This window comes from Muntiacus reevesi, chromosome 17 (genome assembly GCF_963930625.1).
Source record: "Muntiacus reevesi chromosome 17, mMunRee1.1, whole genome shotgun sequence".
Classification (NCBI taxonomy): domain Eukaryota; kingdom Metazoa; phylum Chordata; class Mammalia; order Artiodactyla; family Cervidae; genus Muntiacus; species Muntiacus reevesi.
Genome location: NC_089265.1, coordinates 15,892,688 through 15,914,803, shown reverse-complemented (window position 1 = coordinate 15,914,803; position 22,116 = coordinate 15,892,688). Strand labels below are relative to the sequence as shown.

Here is a 22,116-nt window from a genome sequence, read left to right as displayed (position 1 = left end):
ATCTTCCTGATACGAGTCGCTGAGATGCCCTTCATGCTGTCACTAGAGAGGAAGGTCCAGCAGGGGGCTAGACAGTGCTGGAGCTCATCATGGTACTGATGCTTTGTCCTGATACTGCCAGCAGCCACTGAAACTCAGGAGAAAAGGAGATACTGTCTTGGGCTCGAGAGACTCTGAGCTTTAAGACAAGTGGGAGAGAGTGAGTAAGAGGCAAGGAGACCAAGATGAAGCTAGGAAAAAGCTCTCACAGAGGCATGTCCTGTGACTTCTCCAGATAGATCTCTGAGTTCTTTTTCAAACCAGAACTGAATAGCTGCTCATTCCACAGCAGGGTAGCAGGGTAGACACTCAAGTGTGAATAACTCAAGTAACTCATGTGTGTGTCGTGACATACATGCTATTATCCTCCCCTCCCTCATCCCTGCAGACATAACTGATCGATTGTGGCATGCTTTCCCACTGAGGCCTATGATCATGCCCATGCAGCTCTACTGGCTGCCACTTCATCCAAGTGGGTCTATTAGATGAACCCTGTTTCCATCTTCATTCTAGAACTGGGTATACTGTTTCTTTTTTTCACCTACTGTGGGCACAAACCAGAACGTACTATGTACCTTAAAAATTATGAAAAATCCTGACACAAAACCATTATTTTTGTAGAGGGAAGAACCAGCTGTGCAGTTCAACTCAGGAACTCTTGCCCTGAACAGGAAGGCCAAAAACAACCCAGATCCTACCATTTATCCAGTGCTTGACTGGAATGACATCAAATTTCAAGATGTGATTGGGGAGGGTAATTTTGGCCAGGTTCTTAAGGCTCGCATCAAGAAGGATGGGTTACGGATGGACGCTGCCATCAAGAGAATGAAAGGTCAGTGCATGCCCCGATCAAGTCAGCATTTTACTAGGGTGGGGGGACAGCTTGACTTCCTGTTGAATCTTTCCTCTAAGGTCTCAGTTCTTTTAAACAAAAAATTGGCATGATGTTAGATGGAGCTGTTCTATGCAGCTGAAGGTGATATTTCCTTTGAGGGTCAGGATGTAAACTTGAAGGCATGAGCTGTTTATTTTTTTTTTTTTTTAATTTTATTTTATTAGTTGGAGGCCAATTACTTCACAACATTTCAGTGGGTTTTGTCATACATTGACACGAATCAGCCATTGAGTTACACGTATTCCCCATCCCGATCCCCCCTCCCACCTCCCTCTCCACCCGACTCCTCTGGGTCTTCCCAGCCCACCAGGCCCAAGCACTTGACTCATGCATCCCACCTGGGCTGGTGATCTGTTACACCATAGATAATATACATGCTGTTCTTTCGAAACATCCCACCCTCACCTTCTCCCACGGAGTTCAAAAGTCTGTTCTGTACTTCTGTGTTTCTTTTTCTGTTTTGCATATAGGGTTATCGTTACCATCTTTCTAAATTCCGTATATATGTGTTAGTATGCTGTAATGTTCTTTATCTTTCTGGCTTACTTCATTCTGTATAATGGGCTCCAGTTTCGTCCATCTCATTAGAACTGATTCAAATGAATTCTTTTTAACAGCTGAGTAATATTCCATGGTGTATATGTACCACAGCTTCCTTATCCATTCATCTGCGGATGGGCATCTAGGCTGCTTCCATGTCCTGGCTATTATAAACAGTGCTGCGATGAACATTGGGGCATGAGCTGTTTAGACGCCACTGTCTGGATTCACTGGGATGTGAGAACACAGACTCTCTGTCCCACCCTGCTGACTTTCAGGAAGCATTACTCTTTCTCTTAATGCAGTGGTTTTCAACATTGATCACGCATCCAAATCACCTGGGAGACTTGTTAAAAAACAGACTCTTCAGCTCCACCCTATGGTTTCTGATTAAGCAGATCTGGCCCAGGACCAGAGGGCTTGCATGTCTAACTGGTTCCCATGGGATACTGAGTCTCAGAATTTGGAGACCACACTTGGCAAATCACTATCTTCATGGATTATCTACATCAGCATTCCTGGAAATAGTTAGAAATGCATCTACTTGGGTTTTTCCTCCTCGTGGTTCTAATCTATTCAAATTTCTGGGATGATGCAGGGAAAAATTGGGGTCCCTAAACTTGCTCAGTGGCTCTTCTGTACACTCAAGCTTAGAAACCATTGATTTATGGTCACAAAACAAGATCTTTTCCAGTTGTGTTCGAGACTGCTTCGGGCCCACTCATTGAATAAGATCTTCTGAGAAAGCAGATTGACGTGTTCCCTGGCAACACTAGCTGTCTTCTGTTGCGTGTGAAATGGCAGTTTACAGATGACTTGATTGGGAAGCTGCACTGTTGTTTATACACACACAGGCTTGGCAAGTGACATATTAGCGCCAGCAGTGTAATTGCCACTTGTGTTGGGCAGCTCCACAATAAGGACTTGCTAAGGTTGCTGATGGGTTTTCCTTCTTCTTGACTGCAACATTAAGCCTAAGATGAAAATTAACCCTAAATCTTATTAAGTCATCACTGCTTTCTGCATTGCTAGAAAACACATGTCAGGAAATGAACAAAACAAACACAGTATTATTTATGCTTACAGACAGTAATGTTTCAACACACACACACAGACGCACACCCAAACAAACCCTGCTAAAATCCAGAGATTCCTTTTCCTTTTCGAACTTTAGTCACAGGAGTTTTAGGAGGCAGTAAAAATGATGAGAGGAGAGAGGGGGTAGAACTTTGTAGCATCAGTTTTTATGCTGATTGGGATCTGACCTGAGCTGATTGTCCATCTCATGCCCATGTAAAGAGGTAGAATAACTTAACAGCACACCAGGGCAGAAAAGTTTTGCAGGAAAAGTCATGCATGCAAAGAGGGCACTTACTGGTGTGAAGCAACAACCTATTACAAGGACCTTTGCTTCTAAAATGTTCCCGAGGCATTGACCCTTGGGCTCTGGTGGTATAAACAGGGTACTAGACTTAGAATTGTTACCTGCAGCCTCATGGGTCCCCTTAGCCCATATGAAGCCTTCCCATAATTTCCAAGCATGGTCAGGCATGCACATGACTATCAGCTCTCCATCACTCTTTCCCCCAATGTTATTGCTTCAAAAAATAATCATAGCATACTGTCACCAACTCAAGACTGACCAACCAGTTGCACATCAGCCAAAGAGTTTTCTCTTCAGCCTGATTGGTGGTTCTGCCTCTGATCAAAGTGCTTATGGAGAGACGGAATGACAGGAACAGAAAGAAATGCAACTGTTTCCTGACTACGAAGCAACTTCTATAAAAGTGTCATTGAGATTTGAGTTTTTTCAGCAAGTCTGGTTTATGTGAGCTTCCCTGGTGATTCAGTTGGTAAAGAATTCACCTGAAATGCAGGAGACCTAGGTTTGATCCCTTCATCAGCAAGATCCCCTGGAGAAGGAAATGGCAACCCACTCCAGTATTCTTGCCTGGAAAATCCCATGGACAGAGAGGCCTGGTGGGTTATAGTCCATGGGGTCACAAAGAGTTGAACACAACTGAGCATAGTATTCTATTCTGGTTTATGTAAAAAGCAAAGTAAAATTATTATAATAAAGTAAGGTGTGTTCACTACTGGCAATGTTTCACTAAAATTTTGGTGTTATTCCTTGGTGTGTTTGTTTCTGGAGAGCCAGTGTCTGAGAATGGACGCAGCTCCATCTCAACCAGACCATTCTTGGGATACTTGAGGGCTTCAGCAGTGGTTCCCAAACAGAGGTGATTTGGTTTCCGGGGCGGGGGGGGGGGGCACTTGGTGATCTGGGTACATTTTCGGTTGGGCTATTGGTAACTAGTGGGTCAGGTCAGGGGGGCAGCTAAACATCCTCCTTGCCACAGGACAGCCCCCAACAACAAGAAGCATTGGCCCAAAATGTGGACAGCCAAGCCCCTGTGTTAGAGTCGTCTCTTTGATTTCTCTAACGTTTTCTAGACCCAGTGATGGCTGAGTGTACCTGAAGGTGATGGGGATCAGGGAGTACAGTTGTTTCTGATAAGCCATCACAGAAAGGGGTCACAACTCTTGACTTTCTTCCCAGAATACGCTTCCAAAGATGACCACAGGGACTTCGCTGGGGAACTGGAGGTTCTTTGTAAACTTGGACACCACCCAAACATCATCAATCTCTTGGGAGCATGTGAACATCGTGGTAAGATGCTCTTTTCCTGTTTCTCCTGCCAGATTTATTTTAAAAAAAGAAAGAAAATCAGGCACATTCCCTATTGAAGTTAGAAAAGATAAGTCACCTAAGATTGCTACCTACTTTTTAAATTGCAATTTCAGTCTGAATGTCTGGCCCCATGAATAGACTGTGCTGAGATGTGGCATGTTTTTGAAGGGGGGTCCGGAGAGTGAGTCTTTTGGCTTCTGATGCAGTTCAATTAGTAATGCCCAAAGATACCCACAGCTCCAACATGCTCCCATCTTTGCTAATCCAGAGGTTTTCTCAGTCACTACTAGGTGGGTGGAGGCTGCACTCAGCACCAGGAAAAGTGAAGTGCGTTGCTTCTTCTTAGTTGACTTTTCATTTTCCCTCCAAACTCAAGTAACCGATACTCCAAATGTTAAATCTGTGAATGCCAATAACCTACTGTAATGTGAAAGGACTGATGATACTTAGGTTAAAAGAATAATAATAAGCCTATATCTAATAGTACTTTGTTTTTATCCAAAACAATGCCCTGTACAATTACACTGAAGCTTTACAACTATCCTATGTCACACATACTCTTAAATTCAAATCATATTATTAATTCAAATGTTTATTGAGTATTTCCTATTGTAATGTGTGGAGTTAGCTGTGAATGAGTAGGTAATAAGAAATCTGTGGGTTTACCTCTACATGCTACCTGGGTTTGCAGTTCTAAATCCATGCTTACTCTTAATTTCTCATGGAAAAATTTACTCCAAGGAAAAAGCTCCACATGGTAATTATTTGCAAACTTTACAACCTCTTGTTGACTTTGCAGGACAAATACCAACAATGGAAAAGAGACTACTTCCTTTTCCTCAATTTATTAAACTAAAAATACTGGTACTTCAAACAATATATCATTCTGTGATCCAATAAGGGTGTAATTCTGAAAGCCAGATAATGTCTCTTAGGTTAAATAATGAAGTAATGACACTTATTTTTGAGCTATTTCCTGAGAACAGTAATCAGCATGGGACAGCAATAAATGAATGTTTAAAAAAAAACTTATAGTGACAGAAGAATAAATGTCTTTAAAAATTTTGCTCTATTGTCACATAATTGGTTGACTCTTAAAATTGTATAGCTCAGTAAAGTGAGAAAATACATTCATACCAGAATTGAGGTATATCTTTCCTTATAGTACAACAGGATTCAGTGCTAGAAGCTTTTCTTTTTTTTTTTTAAGAATTTCACTTTCTTAGAATATCTTTGAAGTTTACATTTATTTTACATAAAAATTATATGCCAAATAATTCACTTTTAAAAAATAGTAAAACAGAGCACTATACTTTCATTGGCTTCAAAGATGAATAATTGTTATCAAAGCAGATTCAGTTCAGTTCAGTTCAGTCGCTCAGTCGTGTCTGACTCTTTGCGACCCCATGAATCGCAGCACGCCAGGCCTCCCTGTCCATCACCAACTCCCGGAGTTTACTCAAGATTACATTTCATTAAAAAAAGAAAAGGGAGAAAACAATTTGGAATAAAACTAAGACAATGAACCATACTTTCCTGTAGGAAATATTTTATTTTTTTCCTAAAAGGTCGACATTTCTGGTTTCTGTAAGCAAAATTGCAATCTCTGACACTAGACTTTGCTGACCAGTGATGCACTCAACAATCTAATTGACTTAGTCGGTATTTTAGGAAGGAGCAGAAGTCAGGAGAGAGAGAAAGTTACCTGGTGTGGGGCCTTCTGCTTTGGGTATTTAATCATTTGTTTGTTTTAAAAAATAACCTCAGGTGAAGCTGGATTCATACTGGAATAACATGTCCGGTTCATATTAGGTTCTCAGTCAATATTGAATGAAAAATAAAAGGTGATGTGGACTAGCTATCCTAAGTCATCTGGAAGCAGATGTTTTTATTTCATTCTACTTGTGTTACCCAGTAGGTGAAGCATTCAGGAAGCCTGCTGTTTGGTAGGAGTGGAGAGGGGAACCCTAAGTGCAGGCATGGCCCCCTTTTGCAGGAATGATGTCACTTGTTTTCCTTCTGTCCCCATCATTACCCATATCAGTACCACTAGATGTGTTAAGATAAAATGGAATTTTATAAGCAGTCCCTGAGGACCAAAGCAGATCTCAGAAATATCACCAGGGTTTAGGGCTACTGATAAAGTGATGCTTCCTCCCTTGCCCCACAGGCTACCTGTACCTGGCCATTGAGTATGCCCCCCATGGCAACCTCCTGGACTTCCTGCGAAAGAGCCGAGTGCTAGAGACGGACCCCGCATTTGCCATCGCCAACAGCACTGCCTCCACACTCTCCTCCCAGCAGCTTCTCCATTTTGCAGCAGATGTGGCCCGCGGTATGGACTACCTGAGCCAAAAACAGGTTTGTTCTGGAAACCTTGCTTTGAGCATCTTTCTTCCAAAAGTCTCCCTGATATCAGAGTTTAGATTTTTTTTCCCCCAGTTCACCTCTCTTCCTTAATTCCTTCTCAGACTCTCCCTAATTTTATTGTTTGTTAATATTCTATCTCTTTATATAGAAGTTCATGCTCCATGCTAATGGTATGTTTATCTAGTGAATCTCATCCTATGTATTTGGTGAAGTGCCTTCACTCGTCTTAGCTTCACATAACTCCACATAACACAAATAGCAGAGACCTTTCATGGTAATTGGAATATTGCATTACCTGGTGCTTCTTCCTGAAATGCTCCTCCAAAGACCTGTGGGTCGTTCAGCAGAATCCACTCACTGAGCATTTAGAAGAGGAACTAGAAGGGAACTGGATTCTGGTAGCTTTTTAAAAACACTTTTTCATACTATCCTCTAGATTTGCCAAAGCTCCTGTTCTTTGTGCAAACAAAATGAAGTGAAAAACCAAATATGATGCTGAAAATACATGACTTTTTTTTTTTTTAAATTTCAGTTTATTCACAGGGACCTAGCTGCCAGGAATATTTTAGTTGGTGAAAACTATGTAGCCAAGATAGCCGATTTTGGATTATCCCGAGGTCAAGAAGTATATGTGAAAAAGACGATGGTAAGTTCAGATGTTGATAAGACCCTTTCCGGGGCATCCCTCCCTCTCCTGAGGTTGCTTCTCTTAGAATTCCATCCTTCTGTCCTGACGGAGGCCTCTGACCATTTCTGCCATTTAATAAGTCCTCAGCCCAGCAAACGTCCTTTCTCAGTTTTGTTTCCTAAAATGTCTGGTGTGGTTTAGTTGCTAAGTCGTGTCCGACCCTTTGCGATCCCAGGGACTGTAGCCTGCCAGGCTCCTCCTCACATAACTGTGCCATGGAATTCTCCAGGCACAAATACTGGAGTGGGTTGCCATTTCCTTCTCCAGGGGATCTTCCCAACCCAGGAATCGAACCCGGGTCTCCTGCATTGCAGGTAGATTCTTTACCTACTGAGCTATGAGGGAAGCCCCTAAAATGTCTGGAGGGTCTGCATTTACCAGTGAAGAAGGCTCTGTAACATATGGTGAAGTCGTTGAACATGCAAGCCTCGTGCTGAAAGGGCTGGGGTCCATATCCAGCACAGACTCCCAAGTCGGGTCTCACTCAGAATCTTCTGGGGAGCTCCCCCAGTCGCCTTTTACACAGCAAACATAGAAGGGGGGGAAAGACGTTTAACCTACTTTCTAAAACATTAAGGAAGTGAATCAACGAGATTTCCTAAGTCACAAGGATGCTCTAGAAAGAAACTCATAAGTTGTAAATGCTTGTATCAGAGAGTTCCCTCTTTTCTGAATGTTCTCTGCTGATTTGTCAGTTCAGTCGCTCAGTCGTGTCCAACTCTTTGCAACCCCATGGATGGCAGCACACTAGGCCTCTCTGTCCATCATCAACTCCCTGAGCTTACTCAAACTCATGCCATCTAACCATCTCATCCTCTGTCATCCCTTGCTCCTCCTGCCCTCAATCTTTCCCAGCACCAGGGTCTTTTCAAATGAGTCAGTTCTTCACAGCAAATGGCCAAAGTGTTGGAGTTTCAGCTTCAGCATCAGTCCTTCCAATGAATATTCAGGACTGATTCCTTTAGGATGGACTGGTTGGATCTCCTTGCAGTCCAAGGGACTCTCAAGAGTCTTCTCCAACACCACTGTTCAAAAGCATCAATTCTTCAGTGCTGAGCTTTCTTTATAGTCCAGCTCTCACATGCATACATGACTACTGGAAAAACCATAGCTTGCTCATTTGTCAAGCCCCCATCAAGTCCACTTTCACCTAATGATATCTAGCCTCCCAAGTAGCCAAATTTTACCTTCAAATAAAAGATCCCAGGGGAGCCTCACAGTGTTAGCAGAGAGAAGCTGGACTTGTTCTGCTCTTGTTGTCCACCTGGAATCATAAAGCCCTGGAAATGCCACATCCCTGGACATTAGTGCTGGGCTTTCAACATGCCACCACCCTCTGCTTTCCCTACAGTTGGGCAGTGCAGGGTGTTGGGGCTGACGCACCCTATATTCTTTGCACGTGTTGGGTAGGTCTCTCTGATGGCATGGCTCTCCCAGCATTACTTGGGCTCAGCTTTCTTGGGATGACTCCAGTTCTTGTAACATAGACAGAGAGTCCTTTTACTTTTAGAGATATCAAATTGCTTCCTAGCAAGGCTCATGCTTCTGCATTTATCCTCAAGCTCAGGTTTCCTTTCTTTTCAATATACGTATTTCAATTACTGACAAGATAACACAGAAACAATATTCAAGAATGCTTTCAAGAAGAAATGATCCACAGCTCACAACCTTGACACAATTTATTTTATTCTTACTCTTTTCCTTCCACAAGCATACAATCTTTCCCATAGTTATGATCACAGTGAACTTAATCGTTTTGGAGCTTTCCACTCCCTTTTTTGATGAGGGTTAGAAGTGGGCCCCCTTTGGTTCTTAGAGACTACCATGCCCCTGGTCCTTGATACTTTTTGGCATCAGCACCTTAGGAAGTCTCCAGTGACTCCCTGAAGGTTGGTTGCCAGATAATACTTTTTTCCCTTAACTTTTCAGATTCGCCCCACTCAAAGCAGACCCTTCTCTGGGAAGTGGCTGGGCTGGTCTTACAGAAGCAGGACCCACCACTCGCCCATCTGCTCCAGCTCTCCCCAATCCTCCTGGGCCACGTGGAACCCTCTTATTTCCACTACAGAATCTCTCTTCTTCCTTCACTCTGGCACTTTGGGGATGGAATGCCGTGATGAGGGGGTGCCACATGCATGCTAAGTCGCTTTAGTCGTGTCTAACTCTTTGTGACCCTATGGCTTGTGGCCTGCCAGGCTCCTCTGTCCATGGGGTTTTCCAGGCAAGAGTATTGGGGTGAGCTGCCATTTCCTACTCCAGAAATATCCAGGGGATATTCCTAACCCAGGGATTAAACCCGTGTCTCTTATGGCTCCTGTGTTGGCAGGTGGGTTTCTTACTACTAGTTCCACCTGGGGAGCCCTGTGAGGATGAGAAGAAGAGGTTAACACAGTTTAGCCCCATAATCTACCCATTTAATTTGGTTACTTGCCTCAGTACCCCAAGGCGAAGGTTGGTTTGCTTGACATTTCATAAAGGACAGGGATTTCTTTATCTTATGGAGTTAGGGGAAATGCATAGAGGGGTGGAGCACTGGTTAGGGCTCTAGTGTATCTCCCCGTGGAAGGGCAAAGCGTTCAGTAGCAGCATGGCGTCTGGGGAGGGAAAGGACATGGTGAAGGTAGGGGAAGAAAAGAGAAGGGATTGGAGAGAAGCAAGCTCCCAGCAAGAAGGGTGCAATGTAGCAAGGGTGCAACAGAGGGCAGAATGGCTACTCTCTCTGGCCTATTATGGAAGTCAGAGATTGTCAATTCCTATTGCATCTAGATTGTCTGGGAAACTTTTAAAAAGACAGATGCTAAGTCCTACCACTTAGGTATTTTGATTCAGTTATTTTGGAGAGGGCATCCTGCATTAATTTTTTACTTCCAGGGAGATTCTAGTACTGGAAGTGTTGCAAAATAATGTACTTAAGTGATTTGGGGTTTTACTACCATTGATTAATCTATTGATTCCCTCAGCATGGATTTATTTATTACTACAATGTTTCACTCTTGTGCTGGGCTTGGGGATAATATTAAGACATGGTGTTCTCCCTCAAAGAGCTCAGAGACACATAACAAACAATTGTAACCATGGATAAGGCTGAGAAGGAGGAAAGTGCAGGTCCCTCGGGAGCTCAGAGGAAGTACAGTGAAGCTTTCCAGTAAATGTGACCTAGATACTGGAGATTCGAGAATGAAATGGAGGACCTGGAGGATGCGGTATATATATAAGAACCAAGAGGCAGAAGAAAGCATGGGACTTTGGGGAATTAAGAAAGTCAATATGAAAAAAAAAAAAAAGTCAATATGGCTAGAGGATGATGCAAAAAAGAGTTTTGGATGCCAGCTTTTGGGGACTCAGCTAAGGACTGGGGATGTTGTAACAAGAGCGATATTACAGAATTTTTAGGACAGGAACCACATGTTTGGATTTGCCATTTAGAGTGACTGGTGCAGGTCATTAGGGAGCAGAACCAGAGGCGGGGAGATGAGCAGAGAGGTGGTTGTCAGCAGGCAGGTGGAGATGGCGGTGGCCTGAACCAAGAACAGCAGCAGGGGCAGACAGATGTGGACAGATCAGAGCAGGTCACGTAAAGAATGGAATAGTGTGCATGGAAATGAATAATTAGGAAATATGGGGTCAGAGGTCAGCAAGGGTGAGTAAATGAGAGCAAGGACCAAACAGGAAATGCAGACAACTCTTCCCATCCCCTAGTGTGGAGGAGAAGAGAGAGTAACAGGTGGGAGACGGAGGCGAGGACACAGAAGGGAGCAGATGCTGAAGAGAACACGGCATGTAGACGTGAGGGACTTCCCTGGCCTGCACTGGTAGAGGTCATCACCTCCTCGCTGACGCACATGCACTCTCTGCCCTTTGGTCTGAAATGCTCTTTCCTCCCCCACCCACCTGGTGGTACCTACACATCTTCTAGAACTGAACTTGTGTGTCCCCTCCCCTGGAAACCCTTCCAGCCTCTCCTCCAGGCATTTGGTCTCCTCCCACCACCTCAGCCTTTCCCACGTTATAGCCTACTCCTCGGTTCCTATGCCTGTCTCTTTTTTCAAACCTCTGAGCACCTCTGACAGTCACAAAGTGAATAACTGCATGACCGCTGAAAGGACGCACACATCATTATTTTTCTTTACGTGACTCTGTGGTAGTGACCCCTGAGGTCAGTGGGGCTTACATAATTCACAGGGCTTCGAACTTAAAAGCAGACTTGTGGGTGGCACATGCAAAAATATCCCCTGACTCTGCCATGCCCTCTGTCTGGGGACCTCCCTGAGAACTGGGGTGAGCTCCCCCCCCAGCTTCAGGTCACCGGCGAGGCTTGGGAAGGGGTCCCTGTTGAGCCTAAGCACCCTCTTAACATTGTATTCTCCAGGGAAGACTCCCCGTGCGCTGGATGGCGATCGAGTCACTAAATTACAGTGTGTATACGACCAACAGCGACGTGTGAGTAAGCCTCTCACTGCTGAGGGATTTTTTTTTTTTTTTTTGACCCAGAAAAATATCCATTTGACAAAGGTTTTGAAGAGGAGCAGAAATATTGCATCCCTCTGCAGAATAAAACTAATCACTAACTAAGCCCAGGAAATAAATTAACAGACTAAACAAAGCCACAGAGGAAATGGTTTCCCCTGATAGCAGGCTTTGGGTTTATTTCTGCACGTGGGGGAGTGACTTCAAGTGGTGAATTCTTTATTTCCAGAGGAGTCAGGGGCATCCTGGCCTTCCTGTGACTCCACTAACCAGACTGACCTCGGCTCAAGGACCGAGATCCGAGGAGGTGGCCCAGAGTAGCTGCTGGGGGTCGGAGGTGGCAGGGACAGAAGGCAGTCACACATGCTAAGTACTTCAGTCGTGTCCGCCTCTGTGCAACCCGATGGACTGTAGCCCGCCAGGCTGCTCTGTCCATGCGCTTCTCCAGGCAAGAGTACTGGAGTGGGCTGCCACGCCCTGCTCCAGGGGATCTTCCCGACCCAGGGATCAAACTCACAACTTTTATGTCTCCTGCACTGGCAGGCAGGTTCTTTACCACTGGGGCCACCTGGGAAGCCCCACAGAAGGCAGTCAGTGGGGCCCATCTCCGCTTGCAGCCTGCGTGACAAGTCTCAGGCTGGAGGCAGGGGAGCAGGGTTTGGGATTGAGACCTGAGCCCTCTTACCCACATTCCCTGTTTTCAGGAGGAAGAACAGGCCCAGAGGGTTGAGTTGACTTATTCAGGGGGTGGGGGAGAGTTGCTATGCCTGGGGATGGGGAGAGGTCGGGCGATGACTGTGTTCTCACTGTGTGCCTTTATGTTATCTCATGTCATCTCTGCATAACTTTGAGGCAGAAATGGGTGTCCTCACTTTTGGAAGAATACAGTCAGAGGTCTCAGGAGTTCTAGTCACTTGTCCCATGTCAAATGAGTACCGAGTGGCAGAGATGAGATCTGATGCAAATCTGTCTGGCCTAGAACCCCCTGCTTTCTATAGTATCAGCCTGCATTCTCTACCTAAAGCAAGTGGGGGCTCTGCCAGTGTTAACAGTGTTCCCGTTACAATCCTGCCATTGGTCGAAGGGGAGATAAACGCATGCTGTGTGCAAGACCCAATCCTAGGAAAAAGACATGGAACTTTCCCTCCTCTGACTTCGAGTCAGTGGACCCAGCTTTGGAGGCAGAAAGTTGACTGGTCAACGCGTGTGCCGATTACTGTTTTCTCTTTCATCCCTTCTGCAGGTGGTCCTATGGTGTGTTACTATGGGAGATTGTTAGCTTAGGTGAGTATCCTTGTCCACCCACCAGGTGAAGCTCTGCGCAAAGGGAGCAGGCCCCTCCCATGCTCCTTCACCATCTACTTTCATGGGTAACATTAGCAGTTGGTGCCAACAGATGCCACTTGGGAAAAGAACCTTACAGGTTTCCTGCCTGAGTGTGTTTATCCCCGTGGCTCTCTTTATGAAAGCCCAGTGTCTAATGTCACATTTAACACTGATGACCTGGTGGCCGAGAACGTCATTCTAAGTTGTCTCCACGTGCGCACAGATGTCATAAAGCTGTTATAAGTTTTCTTCTGCAGCTTTAAGACAGTATATTGTGCTGCTATGAAGAGTCACATTTGCAAAGGCCATTTATTTTTAAATTTTATTAAAGTATAGTTGATTTAAAGTTAGTTATAGCTAATTTCTGCTGAACAGAGGTGATTCAGTTTTATATATGTGTGTGTATAATTTTCCATATTCGTTTCCTTTATGGTTTTTGTCACAAGATATTAAACATAGTTCCCAGTGCTATACAGTAGTGCTATAAGCAGAGACTTGTTTATCCACCCTATATGTAATAGTTTGTTTCTGCTAATTCTGAATTTCCATTTCTTCTCTCCCCTACCACTTTTCCCCCTGGCAATCACAAGTCTGCTCTCTATGAGTCTGCTACTGTTTTGTAGATAAGTTCATTTGTCATATCTTAGATTGCACATAAGTAATGTGGCAATTGTCTTTCTCTTTTTTACTTACTTCACTTAGTATGATAATCTCTAAGTCCATCCATAGTGTCACAAATGGCATTATCTCATTCTTTTTGATGGCTGAGTAATATTCCTGTGTGTGTGCGTGTGTGTATACCACATCTTCTTTTACCCATTCATGGACATTTAGATTGTTTCTATGACTTGCCTATTGTAAATAGTGCTGCCAGGAACAAAGAGATGCATATATCTTTTTGAATTATACTTTTGCCTGGATATATGTCAAAAGCCATTTAATACTGTGTGAAAATGTACATGCCAAAAAGCATAAAAATTTCACATATGCCATAATTCCAGTTTTATAAATATCACACATAAAAAAAAACTGGAAAGACTACACAGGATTTTTTCAAAGTAGTTTTTTCATTATTTTTGTACTTTCCACACTACACATATATTGCTTTTATAGTTAACATTGGGACAGTAACTATGCTAGATAAAATAGGAATTGCATTATGTAAATACAGATTTCCACCTGGGAAAAAGACCCATGTCATTGGTACACTGGTGCTGTGTCAAGAGACGTGCTGTGTGTAGACGGACCTGGGGACGAGCAAGGCGCCGTGATGAAGCGGCAGCCGCACGGGAGCGCAGTCTGGAGCCAAGTCCAGCTGTGACGTGCGGGGGGTTCGCCCCAGAGGACGACGACTCTGGGTGCTTATTGTCACTTGACTCACCCCCCTCTTTCTCCCAGTCGCTTGACTGCAGAGCCCCAGGGCAGGAGACCGTGCCTTCTGCTTCCAAGGGGGGCTCAGGGCGCACCATTGCCTATCTTCCAGGCGGCACCCCTTACTGTGGGATGACGTGTGCAGAGCTCTACGAGAAGCTGCCCCAGGGCTACAGGCTGGAGAAGCCGCTAAACTGTGACGACGAGGTGTAAGTCGGGCCTCCCCCAGGGCCATTCTACCCTAACCTCCCCTCTGTATGTTTCCTGAACTGACTGTAATGAAGCAGCTATCTGACACATACAAATATGTATGTATGTGCACACACACAAATCCCAAACAGTCAGAAACAAGAGTCTGTGTGATGTGTCTAGGGGAGCATTTCCCTCAGGAAACTCAAAGATTTTTGAGTTCAAGATTTCAGAACCTTGAAACTAAGACTGTTAGGCAATGGGCAGGAAATAATGAGTTTTCCAGGCATAGAAATTCAGGAGGAATTTAAGGTGGTGATTCTTGGCTGAATCTTCAGGTTGAAATGAGAAAGGACAACAAATACAGAAAAGATCTGGATGAATAATTTATGAATTAAATTAATTATAATTTATGAATACATGCATTCATAAATCCATGAAATTATCCATGAATAAGTGTATGAAACCTTGAGACTAACTTTGAGGGTAGAGATTTCAGAGCAGTTACACTAAAGAAGATAAGCTTTTCTTCATAAAATCTTGCTTCTACAAGGCTTATTTTCCAGGAATAAATATTCTTATTCCTGGAAAGAATGATTCTCTAGTAATGTTGCCATTCCCGGAACCAGCTGATGTTGTTGCTGCCTAAATGACATAATATGAAGAGTGAAAGGCTCTAGGCTGAACAAGGAATGTATTGCCCAAACTGAGCCACTTCTAAGAGTGGATGAAGGTGCTATTATGCTCTGGTACAAGAAATATAAACCTAGACCATCCTGGGAAAACCTGAATGTACTCGAGCCATCACTGGACCAAGTCTCTGAAGCCCACCTTTCAGGAGTGATGTTTTTCACTCATGAAACTCTTCTAAAATCTCTACCGCCCCATGCTGAGGGCTGAGAGCCTTCCGTGCACTGTGGTTCCATGAGGAACCACCCTCTTAAACATGTGAAATCTTGAGCCCCGCTCTCAGACACAATGACTGTAAATCTGGAGTGTGTCCCAGGAATCCACGTTTTAACAATACAGGTAGTTCTGGCCACCCTGGAGAAAGACCTTAGACTAGCACTTCATAAACTGTGTTTGTGGAATGTGTGAGACGTAAATGAATAACACAAGGGGAAAGAGTTCTGTGATCAGTTATGTTTGGGAAGCTTCTATGTTAAACCTGGTTTAAAATGGTGTTGGTTTTTAATGGAATGACTTCAAGATTTCACGAAGTCAGTCACTAAGAGGGAGGCGTGATAGGAGCATTTTGCAAATTTATTTGCACAGAGAGCCAGTTTTTAGAATTGAAACACTGACATTTTGAGAGATGTAATATTCTGAGGGAAAACCTACCCTAGACACACAACTCAGTTCTTTCCAGATGATCAGGATAACTGAGACCAAGATCTCTTGGGAATGGTACCCAAAGTAGGCACTAGATCCCCCTAAGAAAGGAGACTTGAAAAAAAAAAAAAAAAGAAAGGAGACTTGGTGGGGAGGCGGGAGGCCTCCTAGAACCTTCTTAGCTGTAGAACTTCTGTCTACCGCTGGCTAAGTGAGGTGACCATGCATTGTGTGGCTACATTCTCTTTTATTATAAACCCTGCACCTGGCTGTGCCCAGGACTAAAGCACAGTTGGAGACTAAACCTTCTGTTTTCAAAGGTATGATCTCATGAGACAGTGCTGGCGGGAGAAGCCTTATGAAAGGCCCTCATTCGCCCAGATCCTGGTGTCCTTAAACAGGATGTTAGAAGAACGAAAGGTGAGTACGGAACTCAAAGCATGGGTTCTTTCATTGGAATTTCTCATGTGTCCATTGTGGTTAATAGTTGAGACAGGTCAGCAGGTTCTTTTGAACCAACTTGAGGTGCTACAGGGACATACAAGATGTGGACTTAACTTTGAGAAAGTTACAATTTTGGAGGAAACCAGATTCCTATATAAGATATAGTCAGATACTGTAGAACAACGTACAGAACTGGCTTATCTGAGCTAGAGGGAATCTTAAATCTGTCGTACAGCCTGGCCCTTTCATTCTATAGATGAAGGAGCATACTTAGAAAGGAGAAAGTGACTTGCCCAAGTACAAGTGGGACAGTGACAAGAATGAGGTCTTCAGGTTACTACGGGGCGGGTCAGGAATTCTGTAAAAACTTGTAGTAGATAATTAGCTACATAGATCTGAGGTTCAAAAGGCAAATCTAGGTTAGGAAATTTGGAAGTTACGGAAGATGCTGGAAGTCATCAAAACCCAGTTGGTAATGAAACCAGAGATGTGAAGATGAGCAGCCAACAGAGGAAGGGGTCAGGGAGGGTGTGGTGCATGTCAGAAGGGACACGTGAGACACCATGGGCTAGAGAAGCCAGGAGGCTGAAAAAAGTGAGAGGAAGCAATCTTACTTGCAGAACTCAAGGGATGCCTTTCAGGAAGAAAGTGGTTAAATACAACAGAGGAAATGAGAATAGAGAGATATCCTCCCCCCAATATTGGTATCTGGGGGCTTCTGGAGGAGGGCATGGTAGCCCGCTCCAGTATTCTTGCCTGGACAATCCCATGGACAGAGGAGCCTGATGGGCTGCAGTCCATAGGGCTGCACAGAGTTGGACACAAATGAAGTGACTTAGCAGCAGCAGCAGATGGTGCTAAAGCATCCACCTGCCAATAATACAAGAGGTGCAGGAGAGGCAGGTTCAGTTCCTGGGTGGGGATTCCAGCCCTGCATGAGGAAAACTCCCCTAAAGTAGGGAATGGCAACCCACTCCAGTATTCTTGCCTGGAAAATCTCATGGTCAGAGGAGCCTGGTGGACTATGGTCCATGGAGTCACAGAGAGTCAGACGTGACTGAGTGCACAGCGTCTGTATTTGGGCTGAGACAAGCTAAGGAAACTGGGGTATGACCGTAACTGCCCCCAGTGGAGGCAGGACTGAGCCAGCTTGTGTCTCTGAACCACTCTTGTTCTCCTAGACCTATGTGAACACCACACTTTATGAGAAGTTCACCTACGCAGGAATTGACTGTTCTGCAGAAGAAGCAGCCTAGGACCAACCACTTTGATCTGTATATTGTTTCCCCTTCACCGGCGTGAGAGACCCTTCATAGCCGGATGCTCAGCAAGCAAGCCTCTGCCAAGAGAGGTGACAGAAAATGGACATGTATATAGACTGTTGCGTGCCTGGGACTTTGACCGTAAGACCCATGTGTGAATCTGTAGCACCCTCTGACTAGGACTGTATATACTATTTTGAGTAAGAATGTGCTGGAATCAGAATGCCTGTTTGTGGTTTCATATGCAATAATATATTTTTCTAAAAACATGGACTTTATGGGAAGGTGTGAGAGTACAATTACTGCAGTGTATAACTCATTATTGTCCTAGGTATTTTTTTATATTTACCTATATATTGGATGCTCTAAGATGTTTCACTGTTACTATTAGTAAACCTGTCGGCACAGGTGAGAAAAAGTGGGGGAAAGGTATGAGTTCTAACAGGACATGGATTTAGGTCTCTTAAATGTTAACCTAAGTGATGTAAGAGAGCTTTTTCTATCTCTGAATATTCCCCCTCATCTGTAGAAGTCATCCTGATTCCCTTGTTAATTCGACAACATTTTCATGTGTTTCCAGAACCAACAAGTCAGTCCTAAACGTAGACACTGAAATACCGACTTAAATCTCATTCCTTAGAAGCCTAAGAACTTTAGGAAGTGTAAGTCTGATAAGCTAATAGGTTTCAGTTTCTCAGATAACATCGATGTGTTTGTTAAGAAATTAAAACAGGAAGCTTGTAGTTATATTTGGGAGACACGTGACATGTATCATAGCAGATTAACATCCCTACCTGTCTTGCACATTGTAAAAAGTTCTAGTTTTGATCAGTTGTGAGTTTACCATTTATATTGTAGGCATATGCTATACTGAGATCATATAGTAAGTGAATAAATGTCTTGCCTACCCACTTTTTGTCTAGGAATGTGTCTCATGAGTATTACCAATCGTCTCTATTATACTTTCAAGAAAACACTTTAAATTATCGTCTTCTAATGTGTTGGCAATACGCAGACAGCAGTTGGTGAGTATATTCAACCAGATGTATCACAAGATTAGAAACATCTCCCGGAAATATTCTACTGTTTTCCTGTACCTCTGGTTCCAATATGAACTGAGGGCTTAAAATTGCAATCTCTTTTAACTGTGTTGCAGTGTTGTACATACTGCGTAATGTTCCATATTCCTGCCATCTGCTCAACTTCATGCATCAGAAACAGTGACCAGGAAACTGCATTTTCCAAAAGCTCTTCATCCACAGCAGGATAGGCAGTGGAGACATAGTAAAAGTAACCCTGCTGCCGCACCATTTATTCTTCAGCGGAGCAGGGACTGGAATGAAGAGCCACTGAAAGTAGGTCCAAATATGTATATAACAGTTCCTTTTTGCTTTTTACCCAAATGATGTGAAGGTACTCCTGACAACTCTTGGTTTGTATGTACATGGAACCAAACAAGAACGGGGATGAATGTATCTCTGGAAAATGTAGATAATGTCTTCAAATTTTGCATGGGGCTTTGGAATACACAATAACAGCTACCTTCTCTATAACAATTTCACCTTCTTGATGATATATATTTAAAATAAATTTACATCATTATGAATTTACTTCACATCAAGTAAAAGGGATACTACAAAAGGACGGCATCAAGAAAAAGGAATTCAGTGATACTGAGATTTACTTGTAAATTCAAAATACTGAAGCAGCAAGCCTAAGGTGTGCTATGGACTGACACATAATCACAATCAACTGTCAGAAGGCCACGAGTTCACTTTTGGCACAGCGGCCATCCGACCGACATCTCTGTGACTCATCCATGCTGTTGACAAAGAAACCTTTGCAGCTCTGTAGCATGTTGATGGAATTAATACTAAAGATTCATACTTACTCAAAGGTCAGCCATCTGAATGAATTTGTGTTGTTTCCACGGGCCAGTTTGCATATTATCAAAAAGCAATGAAGGGAAGAACCAACCCCTTTAAGGAACTAGATGATTCCAGTATTGGGAATATAGATTAGACCTCAGTGTACCAGAAGATCCACAGGATACTGCCTTAAAAAAAGATCAAAGAGTGGTTGATAGGAATCAAAATCAAGGAAGAGTCCACCAGTTAGAATGAAAAGACCTCACACAACAGCCCAATGACCACACTGTGTTATGTTAACAGCACGCTGAAAGTTTACATCCATATCTGTATATTCTGTGAGGAAAATCTCTACATCTATTTCTATACAGGCGATCTAAAGAAAACTGTTATGATTTTGTAAGGAAAACATGTTTCTGACTCCTAGCAATATAATGGTTCCAGGTATTTAAAAAGAGGAAAAGAAATTTAAGTAATCTGAGAAATGAACTTTGCGAAAGTCCTGGACTCATTACTTCAACTTTAAAGCATCTTCCATGGTCCTTTGCACACAGCCTATGAAGATAAGTCAAATTCCAGACAACCTAATTCCTTCCCCACCCCTCCCCAGACACAACTTTAGAAACTGCTGTGGAAATCAGACCTTTAAAATGTAGTACATAAACCTCGACAGGGCTTTCCTTTCTCCTCTTCTCTGAAAGTGTGGGGAAACCTCATGTTACTATAGATCAGACTCTACTGCCAACAGTGGAGGCCAAGGAGTCACGAAAGCAATGCAGAGGTTTAAGATATTCTTGGGCCAGGTGGTTACTTTTTTCCTTTCAGGTCATCTTTTACCTTCCAGAGGACCAGTTCCATGCAGGTGGTTGCATTTTTCACTGGAACTGAGACCTCCAAATAGAACAGGATAAAAAATAAAATGTTAGACATAGACAACTCCCTCTGAGGTTGCCCACAGAGGTCTCAAAACGGTCTTGAGTTTATAACACAATCAATGCTGGCTGTTTGTCAATATATCACTATTTCACACCTAGAACCACCACTGGTTTCTTTAGAAATGTTTTACATAGATCTAGATGAACAAACATCTCCTGCATGCCCTGTCCTCAGTCACATGGTCACTACGTTCCTATGATGGGATAGCACATCAGTACCTTCTCCATGAACCTCTTTTCCAGGGATATGCAACAAGAAAGTGACAGACACCAGTCTGACAAGAAGCCAGAAGTAGAGATGTTAGAAAAAATATACCTCTCTAGACAAAGAGTGACCTTAGATATGAGATGACATGGGTTTAAAAAGTAGATGAAATCTACCCAAAATACCAAGCCTTCAATTCCTCTGAAAATAATAAGTGATGTCTGAGATTGAGAAAAATCATATGGGCTACACTTGTAAAATGGTGTATTATTTTTTGTTTCCTTGCATTATTCTGCGAGAACTGTGGTGTTCTTTAACTTTGTTTATACAGGGCACTTTTTGTTGTTAAGATGAAACATTTTTGTGTCCAGGGTCCCAGGTTGTTTTCAGCAGAACACATTATGAATTTTATAATAGCATTTTCTGGGTATTTGAGATATGAATATTTTAAACAAAGCAGATAATATAAAGACCCTGTGTAAGATGGTATTGGTTTAGTGTCTAATAGACATAGAATGAAATAAATACCACAAGATAAAATCTGAATTCTTGTATAATAAATGACATGATCAGAGGAGCATCTGTAGAAACATAGCATTATAACATTTTAACATTCAAAATTAACTTTCTTTTCTATCTTGTGCAATAGAGGGACCTATATGGGTCTGCATGAAATGTACAGAGTAACTGCATGAAATGTACAGAGTAACTAACCTCCATACCTCATGCTTATGGTACATGAAATGTATAGAGTAACTAACCTCCATACCTCCTGTTTATGGTAATGCCACTAGCAGGAGAGCTGGTAGCTGCACTTGTTGCATCTGATGAGCCTGTTTAATGTTGGACCTTCACATCAGAAATATCAGAAGTAAAAAACGTTCTGAGAGCAAGATCTACCAATCCACTACAAAGCAAGCGCATGCATGATGAATCTATCGAATTTGAGTTACACTTCCTTTTACAAAAAGCTCACTATTTACCCTGGGTGAGATAATCTGCGTGAGTGCTCAGTCACTTCAGTCGTATCTGACTCTCTGCGACCCTGTGGACTGTAGCCATGGACAGGCTCCTCTGTCCATGGGATTCTCCAGGCAAGAACACTGGAGTGGGTTGCCATGCCCTCCTCCAGGGGAGCTTTCCAACCCAGGGATGGAACTTATGACTCTTACGTCTCCTGCATTGGCAGGTGGGTTCTTTACCACTAGCGCCACTGAGATAACTCGGACCCAATCAATTTTAGACTCTCATTAGGTTTAATGAAAATCACATTTGAAAAGAGGTACACAGCAACATTTAGGATGGAATTAGATCTCTACACCAACAAAAGTTTTCTGTATGAATTCCAAGGTCACCAGTCTGCCCCAGTTTTGATGCCTGTGCAGCATCTAAGTCTATGCCAGGTGGTGGGCATGGAACGCATTTTACTTAAACAGATACTTGGGGTTTCTCTATCCTAGGAGATAACCCACAGGGAAGTATTTCCAACAGGG

At 43.3% G+C, this 22,116-nt stretch overlaps 1 protein-coding gene across 2 annotated transcripts in view; it reads left to right on the top strand.

Moving 5' to 3' along the window:
- The window catches only part of TEK (TEK receptor tyrosine kinase), a 108,205-nt gene extending 87,061 nt beyond the window's left edge, over positions 1–21,144 (top strand). The window contains exons 15-23 of one of the 2 annotated variants that reach the window (XM_065908066.1): positions 661–871; positions 4,035–4,145; positions 6,337–6,527; positions 7,069–7,182; positions 11,594–11,664; positions 12,935–12,975; positions 14,501–14,597; positions 16,230–16,329; positions 17,535–21,144. In XM_065908066.1, the coding sequence (XP_065764138.1) occupies positions 661–871; positions 4,035–4,145; positions 6,337–6,527; positions 7,069–7,182; positions 11,594–11,664; positions 12,935–12,975; positions 14,501–14,597; positions 16,230–16,329; positions 17,535–17,609 (1,011 nt within the window). In that variant the 3' untranslated portion in view covers positions 17,610–21,144. The remainder of the gene's footprint in view (positions 1–660; positions 872–4,034; positions 4,146–6,336; positions 6,528–7,068; positions 7,183–11,593; positions 11,665–12,934; positions 12,976–14,500; positions 14,598–16,229; positions 16,330–17,534) is intronic. The other variant, XM_065908067.1, reaches the window with a different exon arrangement.
- The last annotated feature ends 972 nt before the right edge of the window (positions 21,145–22,116 follow it).